The sequence below is a fragment of the Salvelinus alpinus genome, chromosome 28 (assembly GCF_045679555.1).
Source record: "Salvelinus alpinus chromosome 28, SLU_Salpinus.1, whole genome shotgun sequence".
Classification (NCBI taxonomy): Eukaryota; Metazoa; Chordata; class Actinopteri; order Salmoniformes; family Salmonidae; genus Salvelinus; species Salvelinus alpinus.
The window spans coordinates 35627388-35646106 of NC_092113.1; the positions used below are offsets into that span (position 1 = coordinate 35627388).

General features: G+C 46.6%; 1 protein-coding gene across 3 annotated transcripts in view; it reads right to left on the reverse strand.

The window, feature by feature from the left end:
• Positions 1-18719, reverse strand: part of LOC139557760 (disco-interacting protein 2 homolog B-A) — a 107746-nt gene that overhangs the window by 40145 nt on the left and 48882 nt on the right. For 2 of the 3 annotated variants that reach the window (XM_071372923.1, XM_071372924.1), the window contains exons 2-4: positions 5411-5482; positions 1956-2126; positions 150-275 (exon numbers count right to left, since the gene is read on the reverse strand). In XM_071372923.1, coding sequence (XP_071229024.1) covers positions 150-275; positions 1956-2126; positions 5411-5482 — 369 coding nt within the window. Of the gene's footprint in view, positions 1-149; positions 276-1955; positions 2161-5410; positions 5483-18719 lie in introns of all 3 variants that reach the window. The other variant, XM_071372925.1, reaches the window with a different exon arrangement.

Consider the following 18719-nt stretch of genomic DNA (forward strand, 5'->3'; position numbering starts at 1 on the left):
AAACTCCTGGTTGGAGGATTCCCAGATTTCCTGCTTATTACCTTGAAATTCCAGGAATCTTCCATACCAGGATACCTGGAACATTTTGGGAAAGTTTGTGGAATTTTGCAATCCTACATAGAACATAGTTTCAACTCTCTGATAGTGACCTGGAGGGGTGCAGTGTTCTACAGGTGACTGGACGAAGGCAGAGCGGCGTTTGGTGGGCATGGGCAGTGCCATCTTCTCCTCCTTGTGTTTGGCCAATGCTGCCTGTACCGCCTCCGTGTGGATATCTGACAGAGAGAGACCAAATGAGAACAGGAACAATAGACTAGAGAGAGAGGAGAGACAGTAAAACAAGGATGGAGGGATAGAACAGTAGGACAGTCACTGTACCAACTATCAGAACCAAGCACAATCTCTAAGCCAGGCACCAGCCCCCACACACTCCTACTGTGATGCCATGCATGATGGTAGAGATCTGTGTGCGTGTGTGCGCCCAGCGTGTGTGCCCAGTGTGCGAATGTGTCCAGTGTGTTCAGTGTGCATGTGTGTGTGTCCAGTGTGTATGTGATCAGTGTGTGCGTGTGTTCAGTTTGTTCAGTGTGCGTGTGTCCAGTGTGTGTTCAGTGCGTGTGTGCGCTCATTGTGTGTGTGTTCAGTGTGTGTCAGTGTGTGTGTGTACGTGTGTGTTCAGTGTGTGTGTCCAGTGTGCGTCCAGTATGTGCGTGTGTGTCCAGTGTGCGTCCAGTATGTGTGTGTGTGTTCAGCGCGTTTGTGTCCAGCGTGTGTGTGTGTGTGTGTTCAGCGCGTTTGTGTTCTGCGCGTGTGTGTTCAGCGCGTGAGTGTGTGTTCAGCGCGTGAGTGTGTGTTCAGCGCGTGAGTGTGTGTTCAGCGCGTGAGTGTGTGTTCAGCGCGTGAGTGTGTGTTCAGCGCGTGAGTGTGTGTTCAGCGCGTGAGTGTGTGTTCAGCGCGTGAGTGTGTGTTCAGCGCGTGAGTGTGTGTTCAGCGTGTGCGTGTGTGTTCAGCGCGTGTGTGTTCAGCGCGTGTGTGTTCAGCGCGTGTGTGTTCAGCGCGCGTGCATGTGTGTAGTGCGCGCGTGTGTGTAGTGCGCGCGCGCGTGTGTGTAGCGCGTGTGTGTGTTCAGCGTGTGTGTGTGTCCCTTATTCAGGCTCCTTGGCTTGTAAACATCCTTGTTGTTGTTGTTGGATGTCATTTCCTCTGTACATTGTGGATTGTTTCCTGCTTAATGAATGGCCAGTTTTCTGAATCAAAATATGTTTCAAGTTAATGTCACGTGCACAAGTACAGTAAACTGCCTTTCTTGCTAGCTCTAAACCCAACAAGGCAGTAATCAATATCGATGTAGATCTAAAAAATAACATAAAGTAGAACAAAAACACAAAGAAATAAAAAATAACAGGAGAAGTAAGTAAACAGGGTGAGTTCCAGTACCATGTTGACAATGTGCAGGGATACTGGAGTGATAGAGGTAGATATGTATAGGGGTAATCATACTATATACAGGGTGAGTTCAGTACCATGTTGACAATGTGCAGGGATACTGGAGTGATGGAGGTAGATATGTATAGGGGTAATCATACTATATACAGGGTCAGTTCAGTACCATGTTGACAATGTGCAGGGATACTGGAGTGATGGAGGTAGATATGTATAGGGGTAATCATACTATATACAGGGTCAGTTCAGTACCATGTTGACAATGTGCAGGGATACTGGAGTGATGGAGGTAGATATGTATAGGGGTAATCACACTATATACAGGGTCAGTTCAGTACCATGTTGACAATGTGCAGGGATACTGGAGTGATGGAGGTAGATATGTATAGGGGTAATCACACTATATACAGGGTCAGTTCAGTACCATGTTGACAATGTGCAGGGATACTGGAGTGATAGAGGTAGATACAAAAGGATTGTATGATTGTGTGTGTGTGTCTCTCTCTCTGTACCTGATCTGTAACGGTCGTCCCTGGCCCCACCGCTGCGGTTTCTGCGCCCCCCAGAAGAAGACGAGGGGCCAGGGGCCTCAGGACTGGCAGGGCTACAGTCACGGCTGGGTTCACCACTGGTTGGGCCAGAGGACGCCTGCTGCTGGATGTCTGGGAGAGCCAACACCACACCTGGACCGAGAGAGAGGATGGTCAGCACCTGGCTCTAACACACACACACACACACACAACACACACACACACACACACACAAAGGAGATGAATGCTCCGAGGCGCAGACAGAACAAGCAGGAGGTGACCTTTCAGGTTCAAAGCATTCAAATGCCAGCTCTGACGACCAGAGCACATCACCAGCGTTCCACATCGCCCGCGTTCCACATCGCCCGCGTTCCACACGGAAGCAACATCAGATGGTGCCACACCTTGAGAAACTTGGGATTTTCCTGGAGTCATTTTCCAGGTAATTAAGCAATCGTTTGATATGTAATGCACTAGAGCAGGGTTCCCCAGTAGACAGGATTTTATTTGGCCACACCACAAACTGACACACAGTGGACATGGGCATCATCCAGTGGCAGTCTGTTGGCCGACTCAGGGCTTTCCATGGACATCCTCCAGTGGCAGTCTGTTGGCCGACTCAGGGCTTTCCATGGGCATCATCCAGTGGCAGTCTGTTGGCTGACTCAGGGCTTTCCATGGACATCCTCCAGTGGCAGTCTGTTGGCTGACTCAGGGCTTTCCATGGACATCCTCCAGTGGCAGTCTGTTGGCTGACTCAGGGCTTTCCATGGACATCCTCCAGTGGCAGTCTGTTGGCTGACTCAGGGCTTTCCATGGACATCCTCCAGTGGCAGTCTGTTGGCTGACTCAGGGCTTTCCATGGACATCCTCCAGTGGCAGTCTGTTGGCTGACTCAGGGCTTTCCATGGACATCCTCCAGTGGCAGTCTGTTGGCTGACTCAGGGCTTTCCATGGACATCCTCCAGTGGCAGTCTGTTGGCTGACTCAGGGCTTTCCATGGACATCCTCCAGTGGCAGTCTGTTGGCTGACTCAGGGCTTTCCATGGGCATCATCCAGTGGCAGTCTGTTGGCTGACTCAGGGCTTTCCATGGGCATCATCCAGTGGCAGTCTGTTGGCTGACTCAGGGCTTTCCATGGACATCCTCCAGTGGCAGTCTGTTGGCTGACTCAGGGCTTTCCCTGGACATCCTCCAGTGGCAGTCTGTTGGCCGATTCAGGGCTTTCTATGGACATCCTCCAGTGGCAGTCTGTTGGCCGACTCAGGGCTTTCCATGGGCACTGACTGGAACTGACCCGATTAGAGCAAGAGGGATAACAATGGTAGACTACACCCCAGTTAGTGACTAACTACCATACGTAGAAATTGGAAAAGGACAAAATAAGTTTGAAGTGGATAGAGTTCAAGGAACACTAGGCTAGTTGCATTTAATACATGTTTGAGTTAGTCATTGTAAATAAGAATTTGTTCTTAACGGACTTGCCTAGTTAAATAACGGTTAAAATCAAAAAATTATAAAAGTTAGAGTAATGATGATGCTGTTTCTTCATCCACCACCAGAGTGCAGCAGAGAGCCATGAACACTCCCATCGCCACTGGAACAGACAGAGGGAGGTCGAAAAGATTTGGGGAAACAATCACGTCCACTGTCACCTTAATGGATTGGGGGGGGGTCAGTACAGTTAGGCCTACACACTATTTGTGGAACAGTTTTGGTTTCTCTGTGCATTCTTTCCCCATAAAAATGACTTTTAAGTCTTTATTGAAGACTCATCTCTTCAGTAGGTCCTATGATTGAGTGTAGTCTGGCCCAGGAGTGTGAAGGTGAACAGAAAGGCACTGGAGCAACGAACCGCCCTTGCTGTCTCTGCCTGTCCGGTTCCCCTCTCTCCACTGGGATTCTCTGCCTCAAACCCTATTACAGGGGCTGAGTCACTGGCTTACTGGTGCTCTTCCATGCCGTCCCTAGGAGGGGTGCGTCACTTGAGTGGGTTGAGTCACTGACGTGATCTTCCTGTCTGGGTTGGCGCCCCCCCCCTCCTTGGGTTGTGCCGTGGGGAGATCTTTGTGGGCTTTACTCTGCCTTGTCTCAGGATGGTAAGTTGGTGGTTGAAGATATTCCTCTAGTGGTGTGGGGGTTGTGCTTTGGCAAAGTGGGTGGGGTTATATCCTGCCTGTTTGGCCCTGTCCGGGGGTATCGTCGGATGGGGCCACAGTGTCTCCTGACCCCTCCTGTCTCAGCCTCCAGTATTTATGCTGCAGTAGTTAATGTGTCGGGGGCTAGGGTCAGTTTGTTATATCTGGAGGACTTCTCCTGTCTTATCCGGTGTCCTGTGTGAATTTAAGTATGCTCTCTCTAATTCTCTCCTTCTCTCTCTCTTTCTTTCTCTCTCTCGGAGGACCTCAGCCCTAAGACCATGCGTCAGGACTACCTGGCATGATGAATCCTTGCTGTCCCCAGTCCACCTGGCCTTGCTGCTGCTCCAGTTTCAACTGTTCTGCCTGCGGCTATGGAACCCTGACCTGTTCACTGGACGTGCTACCTTGTCCCGGACCTGCTGTTTTCAACTCTCTCTCTCTACCGCACCTGCTGTCTTGACCTCTGAATGATTGGCTATGAAAAGCCAACTGACATTTACTCCTGAGGTGCTGACCTGTTGCACCCTCTACAACCACTGTGATTATTATTAATTGACCCTGCTGGGCATCTATGAACATTTGAACATCTTGGCCATGTTCTGTTATAATCTCCACGCGGCACAGCCAGAAGAGGACTGGCCACCCCTCATAGCCTGGTTCCTCTCTAGGTTTCTTCCTAGGTTCTGGCCTTTCTAGGGAGTTTTTCCTAGCCACCGTGCTTCTACACTTGCATTGCTTGCTGTTTGGGGTTTTAGGCTGGGTTTCTGTACAGCACTTTGAGATATCAGCTGACGTAAGAAGGGATTTATAAATAAATGTGACTTGTTGGTGCAAAACTGACATAGTTGATGAGCTTGGTCATTGGCGTCAGTTAAATTGAAAAGGCATGTGTTGGAGTCTGGGGTTAGGCTGAAAGCTCTATGCTTCTATGTCACCTGCCCCAGTAAGGAGACACAAGGATTATACATGTCAAGAGGAGTCAGAGTAGAAGAGGAGAATAAAGAGGGAATAGGAGAAGAGGAGAGAAGAAGGAAGAGGAGAGACAAGAAGAGAGAAGAAGGAAGAGGAGAAAGAAGAGGAGAAAGAAAAGGAGAAGAGGAAGGAAGTGAAAGATGAGAAGGAGAAGGAATAAGACGGAAAATATAAGAGATAGATAAACTACAAACTGATGATCTCGGGGAGGAAGAGGAAGATGAAAGGAGGAAGAGGAGGAGGAAGAAATGTGTCTTACTGGTGATCTGAAGGAGGAAGAGGAAGATGAAAGGAGGAAGAGGAGGAGGAAGAAATGTGTCTTACTGGTGATCTGAGGGAGGAAGGGGCCCAGCAGCTTGGTTCGTTTCTTCTCATAGCCCTTCTGTGTGATGTCACCTAGCAGAGAAGAAGAGAAGAGAACACGATACACACACATTAGTCAGTCACCACACTAACACTACCATCAATCAACAAGACACACAGTCACCACACTAACACTACCATCAATCAACAAGACACACAGTCACCACACTAACACTACCATCAATCAACAAGACACACAGTCACCACACTAACACCACCATCAATCAACAAGACACACAGTCACCACACTAACACTAACATCAATCAACAAGACACACAGTCACCACACTAACACTACCATCAATCAACAAGACACACAGTCACCACACTAACACTACCATCAATCAACAAGACACACAGTCACCACACTAACACTACCATCAATCAACAAGACACACAGTCACCACACTAACACTACCATCAATCAACAAGACACACAGTCACCACACTAACACCACCATCAATCAACAAGACACACAGTCACCACACTAACACTACCATCAATCAACAAGACACACAGTCACCACACTAACACTACCATAAATCAACAAGACACAGTCACCACACTACCACTACCATCAATCAACAAGACACACAGTCACCACACCACCATCAATCAACAAGACACACAGTCACCACACTAACACCACCATCAATCAACAAGACACACAGTCACCACACTAACACTACCATCAATCAACAAGACACACAGTCACCACACTAACATCAATCAACAAGACACACAGTCACCACACTAACACCACAATCAATCAACAAGACACACAGTCACCACACTAACACTACCATCAATCAACAAGACACACAGTCACCACACTAACACCACCATCAATCAACAAGACACACAGTCACCACACTAACACTACCATCAATCAACAAGACACACAGTCACCACACTAACACTACCATCAATCAACAAGACACACAGTCACCACACTAACACCACCATCAATCAACAAGACACACAGTCACCACACTAACACCACCATCAATCAACAAGACACACAGTCACCACACTAACACCACCATCAATCAACAAGACACACAGTCACCACACTAACATCAATCAACAAGACACACAGTCACCACACTAACACTACCATCAATCAACAAGACACACAGTCACCACACTAACACTACCATCAATCAACAAGACACACAGTCACCACACTAACACCACCATCAATCAACAAGACACACAGTCACCACACTAACACCACCATCAATCAACAAGACACACAGTCACCACACTAACATCAATCAACAAGACACACAGTCACCACACTAACACTACCATCAATCAACAAGACACACAGTCACCACACTAACACCACCATCAATCAACAAGACACACAGTCACCACACTAACACCACCATCAATCAACAAGACACACAGTCACCACACTAACACCACCATCAATCAACAAGACACACAGTCACCACACTAACATCAATCAACAAGACACACAGTCACCACACTAACACTACCATCAATCAACAAGACACACAGTCACCACACTAACACTACCATCAATCAACAAGACACACAGTCACCACACTAACACCACCATCAATCAACAAGACACACAGTCACCACACTAACACCACCATCAATCAACAAGACACACAGTCACCACACTAACATCAATCAACAAGACACACAGTCACCACACTAACACTACCATCAATCAACAAGACACACAGTCACCACACTAACACTACCATCAATCAACAAGACACACAGTCACCACACTAACACCACCATCAATCAACAAGACACACAGTCACCACACTACCATCAATCAACAAGACACACAGTCACCACACTACCATCAATCAACAAGACACACAGTCACCACACTAACACTACCATCAATCAACAAGACACACAGTCAGTCACCACACTAACACTACCATCAATCAACAAGACACACAGTCACCACACTACCATCAATCAACAAGACACACAGTCACCACACTAACACTACCATCAATCAACAAGACACACAGTCACCACACTAACACTACCATCAATCAACAAGACACACAGTCACCACACTAACACCACCATCAATCAACAAGACACACAGTCACCACACTACCATCAATCAACAAGACACACAGTCACCACACTAACACTACCATCAATCAACAAGACACACAGTCACCACACTAACACCACCATCAATCAACAAGACACACAGTCACCACACTAACACTACCATCAATCAACAAGACACACAGTCACCACACTAACACCACCATCAATCAACAAGACACACAGTCACCACACTACCATCAATCAACAAGACACACAGTCACCACACTAACACTACCATCAATCAACAAGACACACAGTCACCACACTAACACCACCATCAATCAAGACACAGGACCTCGAGACGACCTAGACAGAACAGCAACTCTAAAGTCTCTGTCTAGTCATCACACTTCCCCCCTGTATTGTTCCTGTTTCATTGACAGGGATAGACATGAAATGAGGAGGGAGACAGAGGACATCGTGTATAGAAGTGTAAAGACTGGGAATCGGCCCCGCGTGGGGACTGGGAATCGGCCCCGCGTGGGGACTGGGAATCGGCCCCGCGTAGGGACTGGGAATCGGCCCCGCGTAGGGACTGGGAATCCGCCCCGCGTAGGGACTGGGAATCCGCCCCACGTAGGGACTGGGACTGCATCCCACGTAGGGACTGGGACTGCATCCCACGTAGGGAGGGGACTGCATCCCACGTAGGGAGGGGACTGCATCCCACGTAGGGAGGGGACTGCATAGGTACCTAGAGCAGTGACTTTAACCACTCAACCAAACTCAGACATCATAATACACTTCTGAAACCTTACAGGGGATGTCCTGTCAGCTCTGGGGGTTTGGCCCTGAACAACACTCCCACTACTGCACAGAGTAAATCCACACATTCCCTAATCTCCCCCCAAAACCACACACACATATCCCCTTGTGTGACCAGCGATAGCGTCACAGGGAGCGACAGGAGTGGGGTAAGTCGAAAGGCTTACACACATTGCACCGAACCCCCCCCCCCCCCCTCCCCCACATGAGAACAAGTGGCCCCTCAAAGCCAACAAGTGCCCCCCCCCCGTGTCAGGCAGCTCAGAATAGAAGAAGATAAACATGTGATGAGAGAGACGTGTTGGTCAGGGAAGTGAGAGAGAGAACACACAGTGTTTCACATAACAATGGAAAGAGAGAGAGAGGGAGGGGAGGAGGGAGGAGGAGAGGGAGGGGAGGAGGAGGAGAGGGACAGGATAGAGGGGGGAGGAGGAGAGGGACAGGATAGAGGGGGGAGGAGGAGAGGGACAGGATAGAGGGGGGAGGAGAAGAGTGACAGGTTAGAGGGGGGAGAGGGACAGGATAGGGGGAGGAGGAGAGGGAGGGGGAGGAGGAGAGAGAGGGGGAGGAGGAGAGAGAGGGGGAGGAGGAGAGAGAGAGGGAGGAGGAGGAGAGAGAGGGGGAGGAGGAGAGAGAGAGGGAGGAGGAGAGAGAGAGAGAGGGAGGAGAGTGAGAGAGTCGAACAGTCTACTCCAACCAAATGGAGAGGCCTTAGAAGCTGCCTCCAGCTGTTCAGAGGTAATTAACATACACAGTGTACTGTATGTAAAGAATGATAAAACACGAAAAGAGCACAAAATGAAGCTTCTTATGGAAAATCAAGAGACACTTTTTGCTGACTATTATAAAAATGGGAACATCAGCAACCTCATCTTCCACACAGACCATCCCTGGCAGGGCACACTACCCCTCTGTTAAGAGGGGGGATGTTACCGAGGAGTGGAAACTCAGGATACTAGACAACGAGGACTCTGAGTCAGCTAATATAAATCTCTATAAGTCTGGAACAGTAATGGTACAGGGCAACCCCAAACAGTTTCAGCTGGACTTTCACCTAATCAAAGAATTAGCCCAGCAGGAGAAGCTCTCCCTTGAGAAAGATACCCCCACCCCGAGCAGGTCAAACCAGACCTCTTCATTATATAACCCCACAGGCGAGCAACCCCAAGCGGAAAGTCAACCTCCCAGGACAGAGTACTACTCCCTCATTGAAATGAAGGATACATTTACCCAGCTAGAGGTAAGGCAGGTGAAGCTGGAACAGCAGGTGATTACACTCCAGTCAGCACAGACCCAGACAACAGTCCAGCACAACAACACCCCCTTAACCAGACCCGGAGAGCTGGAGGTGGAGAGAGACATATCTGCACTCTGGACTGTGGTGAGACAACTTCAACAGGATAAAAAGCAAGAGCAGGAGAAGAACAGAGCACTAGAGGAGAGGATCAGACTGCTGGAGGAGAGGGTAAGGGGGATGGAGGAGAGGATCAGACTGCTGGAGGAGAGGTTGAGGGGGATGGCGTGTGACAGAGAACAACCCACTAGAGAGGTGGCCACCCCCGCAGAGAAGCCAGCAGAACAGCCCACCTCAGCACCCGACAAAAGTCTCGACACCCCAGCAGAACAGTCCAACCCAGACCACGCCAACATCACAGCAGAACAGACAAATGAAGAACCCCAAGCCCAGGGGATCTCACCCCCTCTGAGCACCCCCCCTGTCAGCCACCCTGACAATCCCCCCCAATCCCCCCACATACACAAGACACAGATTGTACTCCTCATGGACTAAAATGGGAAATATATACAAGAAAACACAGTGTGTCTAAACTCTGGTGTCCAAACACCCAGCGTGCCCTAGACCTTCTGTCTGAAGACCTACTAGGGTCACCCAGCAACATAATAACACACACAGGCACAAACGACCTGAGAACACAGCAGGAAATGGTGGCCACAGCACTGAAGGGAGTGATTGAAAAAGCTTCTCCTACTTTCCCCAATGCACAAGTGGTTATATCCACCCTGCTACCACGAAAAGACTGCTACCATACAGCGGGTAAACGCAAGTATTTCCCGTGACTGTGCCTCAAAACCAAATGTTTACCTGGCCCACCACTCCACCCTGGACTTGAACAGCCTTTGTGACCAGGTCCACCTAGGACTGGGCGATATGGCCAAAATCTCATATCCCAATATAGGTCGTTTCATAACCCGATAACAATACATATCACAATATATCACATTTTCTGTAAATTCAATGAATAAATATATAAAATGACCACATGTAAAGGCCTATTTCTTATTACATTTTGAATTATACTCAACAAATAAAAAAGTACTTACTCATATTTTATTGTTTATTTTATTTAGAACCTGTGCAAATTTTCAATTAAGCATGTAACAAAATCTAAAATGGTAAATAGAAAACACTTCAACTATAGCTGCAAACCAAATAAATATAGGCCTAAAATATATATATATGGAGGCTTGCCTGTTTCGCATGTTATTTTGGCATTAATACGTGTCACATATCAATTTGCATTTGGTACCTTGGGTCGAGTGTTGGCACCAACTCACCAAACCCCCGTTTCTCGACCGTGGAAATCTGGGCCGTTTCTTTGCAGATGTAAGTTGTAACGGCAGCTGTTATCTCCTTCCATCTTCGGGATTCTTTGCCATATGGTGTGCCGCGGGCAAAAGCCTCTTGCAACGTCTGAGTCGAGGGTTTGTTTTGAGCACTCGACTGTACTTCTTTGGGTCTTATCCGTAGACTCTTTCCGTTCTGTTTCACATGATTCTTGCGTAGGTGGTAAGAGGTTAGTGGTGTTTGAGCCTGTTGGCGGGACCGGCCTGCGGCATATTCTGCAGAGGACGGTTTTCTGGTCCGTGTCAGACTTTTCATTCCCAAACCACGTCCATGCGACCGAAGTAGCCCCTCTTTAAGGTACGAGCTCCGTGTCTCCGTGCTCTGTGTCACGTTCACTCTCCTCCATGTTTGTTTGTGTTGCAAATTTCCACGCAAACCGTTGTCCAATTGACTACAAATATTGCCGTATAGAGTGTGATTTGCGACACCGAAATAAATGATAGAGCATAATATGAAAGGATAGATGTTTTTCTATCGTCCCCTCGCCCAGCCCTAGGTCCACCAATGCAAGGCAGCACTGCCCACCTTCGCCTGGACTCTAAAGGACATTGCTCTCAAACGCAGCCCCAACACTTCACACAGGAGCAACAGATCAATAGACACCCCGCCCAGACCAGCGAGACACACCCCCCCCCCCCCACCCGGACCTACACATAGAGGACCCACGCCAAGAGGACCTACATCCAGACCACAATACCACCAGCCACATCCATACCCCCACCCAAGTGAACCATCCCCACACCCCATTTAGGCCTCCTCAGATCAGACCTATGCCCCTCCTGCTCACCCCATGCATCCCACCCCTGCAAAGAGGGCCTCAACATGGAAGTCACACATACTGCCAGGCCGTGAGCGGGCAAACAGGCCCAACCCCCACTCTTACACTAGCCCAAGCCAATGGCATGTACCAGATGCTCAGCAGGCTCTGCTCACACTTACTGGCCTGAGGTCACACCACCAACAACATTGGACACTTTATGGAACACAAAGCCTACACTATCTCATCCTGGAATATTCAAATCATGAGGTCATCTGCCTTTGACCTAAAGAGCAGGAACTTGGACTTCAAAGAAATTGGAAATAAAGACATTGTCATACTACAAGAAACATGGTATAGAAGAGATGGAGCCACTGGTTGCCCTCTAGGTTACAGAGAGCTGGTGGTCCCATCCACCAAACTACCAGGTGTGAAACAGGGAAGGGACTCAGGGGATATGCCAATTTGGTGTAGAGCAGACCTAACTCACTCCATTAAATTCATCAAAACAGGAACATTTTACATTTGGCTAGAAATTCAAAAGGAAATGATCTTAACAGAGAAAAATGTCCTCCTGTGTGCTACCTATATCCCCCCCCACTAGAATCCCCATACTTTAATGAAGACAGCTTCTCCATCCTGGAGTGGGATATCAATCATTTCCAGGTCCAGGGACATATACTAGTCTGTGTTGACCTAAATGCCAGAACCGGACAAGAACCTGACACCCTCAGCACACAGGGGGACAAACACCTGCCTGGTGACAGCATTCCCTCCCCCATATGCCCCCCTTGGCACAACTATGACAATATAACAAACAAAAACGGGTCACAACTCCTGCAGCTCTGTTGCACGCTGGGTATGTACATAGTCAATGGTAGGCTTCGTGGGGACACCTACGGTAGGTACACCTATAGTTCATCTCTTGGCAGTAGTCCTGTAAACTACTTTATCACTGACCTCAACCCAGACTCTCAGAGCGTTCAGTTTGCCCACTGACACCCCTATCAGACCACAGCAAAATCACAGTCTACTTGAACAGAGCAAAACTCAATCATGAGGCATCAAAGCCAAAGGAACTGAGTAATATTAAGAAATGCTATAGATGGAAGGAATGTAGTGTGGAAACCTACCAAAAAACAATTAGGCAACAACAAATTCAATCCCTTTTAGACAACTTCCTGGACAAAACGTTCCACTGTAATAGTGAAGGTATAAACATGGCAGTAGAAAACCTAAAACAGTATATTTTCCCTCAGCTTCCCTATCAAATCTAAAAATTTCAAATAGGAAAGAAAATAAACAACAGTGACAAATGGTTTGATGAAGAATGCAAAAACCTAAGAAAGAAATTGAGAAACCTGTCCAACCAAAAACAGAGAGACCCAGAAAACCTGAGTGAGTCAACGCCTTCACTATGGTGAATCACTAAAACAATACAGAAATACACTACGGAAAAAGAAGGAACGGCACGTCAGAAATCAGCTCAATGTAATTGAAGAATCCATAGACCCTAACCACTTCTGGGAAAATTGGAAAACACAAAACAAACAACAAAAATGATCTAACCAAAATGGAGTTGTATGGGTAAACCACTTCTCCAAATACAAACCCTTCACCCCAAAAAGGCCTGTGGTGTTGATGGTATCCTCAATGAAATGTTAAAATATACAGACAAGAAATTCCAATTGGCTATACTAAAACTCTTTAACATCATCCTTAGCTCTGGCATCTTCCCCAATATTTGGAACAAAGGACTGATCACCCCAATCCACAAAAATTGAGATAAATTTGACCCCAATAACTACCGTGGTATATGCGTCAACAGCAACCTTGGGAAAATCCTCTGCATCATCATTAACAGCAGACTCGTACATTTCCTGAGTGAAAAAGATTTACTTAGCAAATGGCAAATTGGCTTTTTACCAAATGATCATACGACATACCACGTATTCACCCTGCACACCATAATTGACAAACAAACAAACCAAAACAAAGGCAAAGTCTTACATTTACATTTTAGTCATTTAGCAGACGCTCTTATCCAGAGCGACTTACAGTAGAGTGCATACATTTTATTACATTTTTACATACTGAGACAAGGATATCCCTACCGGCCAAGAGCAGACGCTCTTATCCAGAGCGACTTACAGTAGAGTGCATACATTTTATTACATTTTTTTTTTTACATACTGAGACAAGGATATCCCTACCGGCCAAGAGCAGACGCTCTTATCCAGAGCGACTTACAGTAGTGTGCATACATTTTATAACAATTATTATTATTATTATTATTTTTTTTTTTTTACATACTGAGACCAGGATATCCCTACCGGCCAAACCCTCCCTAACCCGGACGACGCTATGCCAATTGTGCGTCGCCCCACGGATCTCCCGGTTGCGGCCGGCTGCGACAGAGCCTGGGCGCGAACCCAGCCCAGCCTGGGCGCGAACCCAGAGACTCTGGAGGCGCAGCTCGCACTGCGATGCAGTGCCCTAGACCACTGCGCCACTCGGGAGTCTTCTCATGCTTTGTTGATTTCAAAAAAGCCTTCGACTCAATTTGGCATGAGGGTCTGCTATACAAATTGATGGAAAGTGGTGTTGGGGGTAAAATATACGACATTATAAAATTAATGTACACAAACAAGTGTGTGGTTAAAATAGGCAAAAAACACACATTTCTACCCACAGGGCTGTGGGGTGAGACAGGGATGCAGCTTAAGCCCCACCCTCTTCAACATATATACAATCAAAGAATTGGCGAGGGCACTAGAACAGTCGGCAGCACCCGGCCTCACCCTAATAGAATCTGAAGTCAAATGTCTGCTGACGATCTGGTGCTTCTGTCACCAACCAAGGAGGGCCTACAGCAGCACATAGATATTCTGCACAGATTCTGCCAGACCTGGGCCCTGACAGTAAATCTCAGTAAGACCAAAATACTAGTGTTCCAAAATGGTTCAGTCGCCAGGACCACAAATACAAATTCCATTTAGACACCAATAACAAGAGCACACAAAAAAACTAAACATACCTCGGCCTAAACATCAGCGCCACAGGTAACTTCCACAAAGCTGTGAACGATCTGAGAGACAAGGGAAGAATGGAATTCTATGCCATCAAAAGGAACATAAAATTCAACATACCAATTAGGATCTGGCTAAAAATACTTGAATCAGTTATAGAACCCATTGCCCTTTATGGTTGTGAGGTCTGGGGTCCGCTCACCAACCAAGAATTCACAAAATGGGACAAATACCAAATTGAGACTCTGCATGCAGAATTCTGCAAAAATATCCCCCGTGTACAACATCAAACACCAAATAATGCATGCAGAGCAGAATTAGGCCGATACCCACGAATTATCAAATTCCAGAAAAGAGCCGTTAAATTCTACAACCACCTAAAAGGAAGCAATTCCCAAACCTTCCATAACAAAGCCATCACCTACAGAGAGATGAACCTGGAGAAGAGTCCCCTAAGCAAGCTGGTCCTGGGGCTCTGTTCACAAATACAAACAGACCCCACAGCCCCAGGACAGCAACACAATTAGACCCAACCAAATCATGAGAAAACAAAAAGATTACTTGACATATTGGTTAGAATTAACAAAAAACACAGAGAAAACTAGAATGCTACTTGGCCCTAAACAAAGAGAGTACACAGTGGGAGAACACTGAACACTGTGACTGACCAAAACTTAAGGAAAGCTTTGACTATGTACAGACTCAGTGAGCATGGCCTTGCTATTGAGAAAGGCCGCCGTAGGCAGACCTGGCTCTCAAGAGAAGACAGGCTATGTGCCCACTGCCCACCAAATGAGGTGGAAACGGAGCTGCACTTCCTAATCTCCTGCCACATGTATGACCATAGAGACACATACTCCCCTCAGATTACACAGATACACAAAGAATTCAAAAACAAACACGATTTTGATAAACTCCCATATCCCATATCTATTGGGTGAAATACCAGTGTGCCATCACAGCAGCAATATTTGTGACCTGTTGCCACAAGAAAAGGGCAACCAGTGAAGAACAAACACCATTGTAAATACAACCCATATTTATGTTTATTTATTTTCCCTTTTGTACTTTAACCATTTGAACATTGTTACAACACTGTATACAGTGGGGAGAACAAGTATTTGATACACTGCCGATTTTGCAGGTTTTCCTACTTACAAAGCATGTAGAGGTCTGTAATTTTTATCATAGGTACACTTCAACTGTGAGAGACGGAATCTAAAACAAAAATACAGAAAATCACATTGTATGATTTTTAAGTAATTAATTTGCATTTTATTGCATGACATAAGTATTTGATACATCAGAAAAGCAGAACTTAATATTTGGTACAGAAACCTTTGTTTGCAATTACAGAGATCATACGTTTCCTGTAGTTCTTGACCAGGTTTGCACACACTGCAGCAGGGATTTTGGCCCACTCCTCCATACAGACCTTCTCCAGATCCTTCAGGTTTCGGGGCTGTCGCTGGGCAATACGGACTTTCAGCTCCCTCCAAAGATTTTCTATTGGGTTCAGGTCTGGAGACTGGCTAGGCCACTCCAGGACCTTGAGATGCTTCTTACGGAGCCACTCCTTAGTTGCCCTGGCTGTGTGTTTCGGGTCGTTGTCATGCTGGAAGACCCAGCCACGACCCATCTTCAATGCTCTTACTGAGGGAAGGAGGTTGTTGGCCAAGATCTCGCGATCCATGGCCCCATCCATCCTCCCCTCAATACGGTGCAGTCGTCCTGTCCCCTTTGCAGAAAAGCATCCCCAAAGAATGATGTTTCCACCTCCATGCTTCACGGTTGGGATGGTGTTCTTGGGGTTGTACTCATCCTTCTTCTTCCTCCAAACACGGCGAGTGGAGTTTAGACCAAAAAGCTCTATTTTTGTCTCATCAGACCACATGACCTTCTCCCATTCCTCCTCTGGATCATCCAGATGGTCATTGGCAAACTTCAGACGGGCCTGGACATGCGCTGGCTTGAGCAAGGGGACCTTGCGTGCGCTGCAGGATTTTAATCCATGACGGCGTAGTGTGGTACTAATGGTTTTCTTTGAGACTGTGGTCCCAGCTCTCTTCAGGTCATTGACCAGGTCCTGCCGTGTAGTTCTGGGCTGATCCCTCACCTTCCCCATGATCATTGATGCCCCACGAGGTGAGATCTTGCATGGAGCCCCAGACCGAGGGTGATTGACCGTCATCTTCAACTTCTTCCATTTTCTAATAATTGCGCCAACAGTTGTTGCCTTCTCACCAAGCTGCTTGCCTATTGTCCTGTAGCCCATCCCAGCCTTGTGCAGGTCTACAATTTTATCCCTGATGTCCTTACACAGCTCTCTGGTCTTGGCCATTGTGGAGAGGTTGGAGTCTGTTTGATTGAGTGTGTGGACAGGTGTCTTTTATACAGGTAACGATTTCAAACAGGTGCAGTTAATACAGGTAATGAGTGGAGAACAGGAGGGCTTCTTAAAGAAAAACGAACAGGTCTGTGAGAGCCGGAATTCTTACTGGTTGGTAGGTGATCAAATACTTATGTCATGCAATAAAATGCAAATTAATTACTTGTTTTAGTGTTTAGATTCCGTCTCTCACAGTTTTAGATTGTTTTAGATTCCGTCTCTCACAGTTGAAGTGTACCTATGATAAAAAGTACAGACCTCTACATGCTTTGTAAGTAGGAAAACCTGCAAAATCGGCAGTGTATCAAATACTTGTTCTCCCCACTGTATATACATAATATGACATTTGAAATGTCTTTATTCTTTTGGAAGTTCTGTGAGGGTAATGTTAACTGTTCATTTTATTGTTTAATTCACTTTTGTATAAAATCTACTTCACTTGCTTTGGCAATGTTAACATATGTTTCTCATGTCAATAAAGCCCCTTGAATTGAATTGAGAGAGAGAGGGGGGGAGAGGGAGGGGGGAGGCATAGGGAGAGAGGAGGGAGAGAGGGAGGGAGGGGGGAGGCAGAGAGGAGGGAGAGAGAGAGAGGGGGAGAGAGGGAGGAGGAGAGGGAGAGGAGGGGATGAGAGAGAGTGCTAGTTATCAAAATCCAGAAAAGAGCTGTTAAATTCTACAACCACCTAAAAAGGAAGCGATGCCTACAAATTCCATCACAAAGCCCTCGACTACAGAGAGAGGAACCTGGAGAAAAGTCCCCTCAGCCAGCACAGAGCCCCAGAACAGCAACACAATTAGATCAACGAAGTTAAGAAAAGAAAAAAAACTATTGGACACACTAGAAATAATTAGGGCTGGGCGATATGACCCAAATATCACATGACTGTATTTGTTCTTCTGTTGACGTATGACAGTATAATGGTAGTTTATGATTGTTGAATCATAAAAGTTTTATGAGTAGAGGCAACACATACATTCTAAGGGATTTCAAAATGGGTTTCTCCCGTCCGTTATGCTGTTCAATTCAACCAAAAATAGTTTCCTGCATTTCCAGCACTCATTTGACTGCCACGTTGGGCTGCACGATATGGACAAGAAAACTAGGCCTTATTTTTTACCAAATGTTAGACTTGCGATTTAGATCAAAACACTTGGGTGAACAGTTGGAATCATGGAACGAGAATGTTTATTCTAATTCTATAGTTAGAATTTAAATAATAGTGGGCACTTTGAATACAGTGTTGTTTGACATGACAACAAATGAAAATGCCAGGGAGGAGTTATTGTGACAGGGTAGGAACCAAAGTGATGGTCAGCGTTTCCTAGGATACCCTATAATCTGTTTCTTCATGTAGCCAACATATATATACATGCTTCGCCTATTCCGCTTTGATTTAAAATATACTGTTGAACAAACATGCTGATTTAGGCCTACACCAGCACTGGTATCAGGCTGTATTTGCTAGCTATGTTTGCCTTGACTCAGTACATTTATTAGCTAGCTAGCCAGCTAACTAGTGATTAACGGCTAACACAATTTAGCTAAAACTTGCAACGAAAAGAC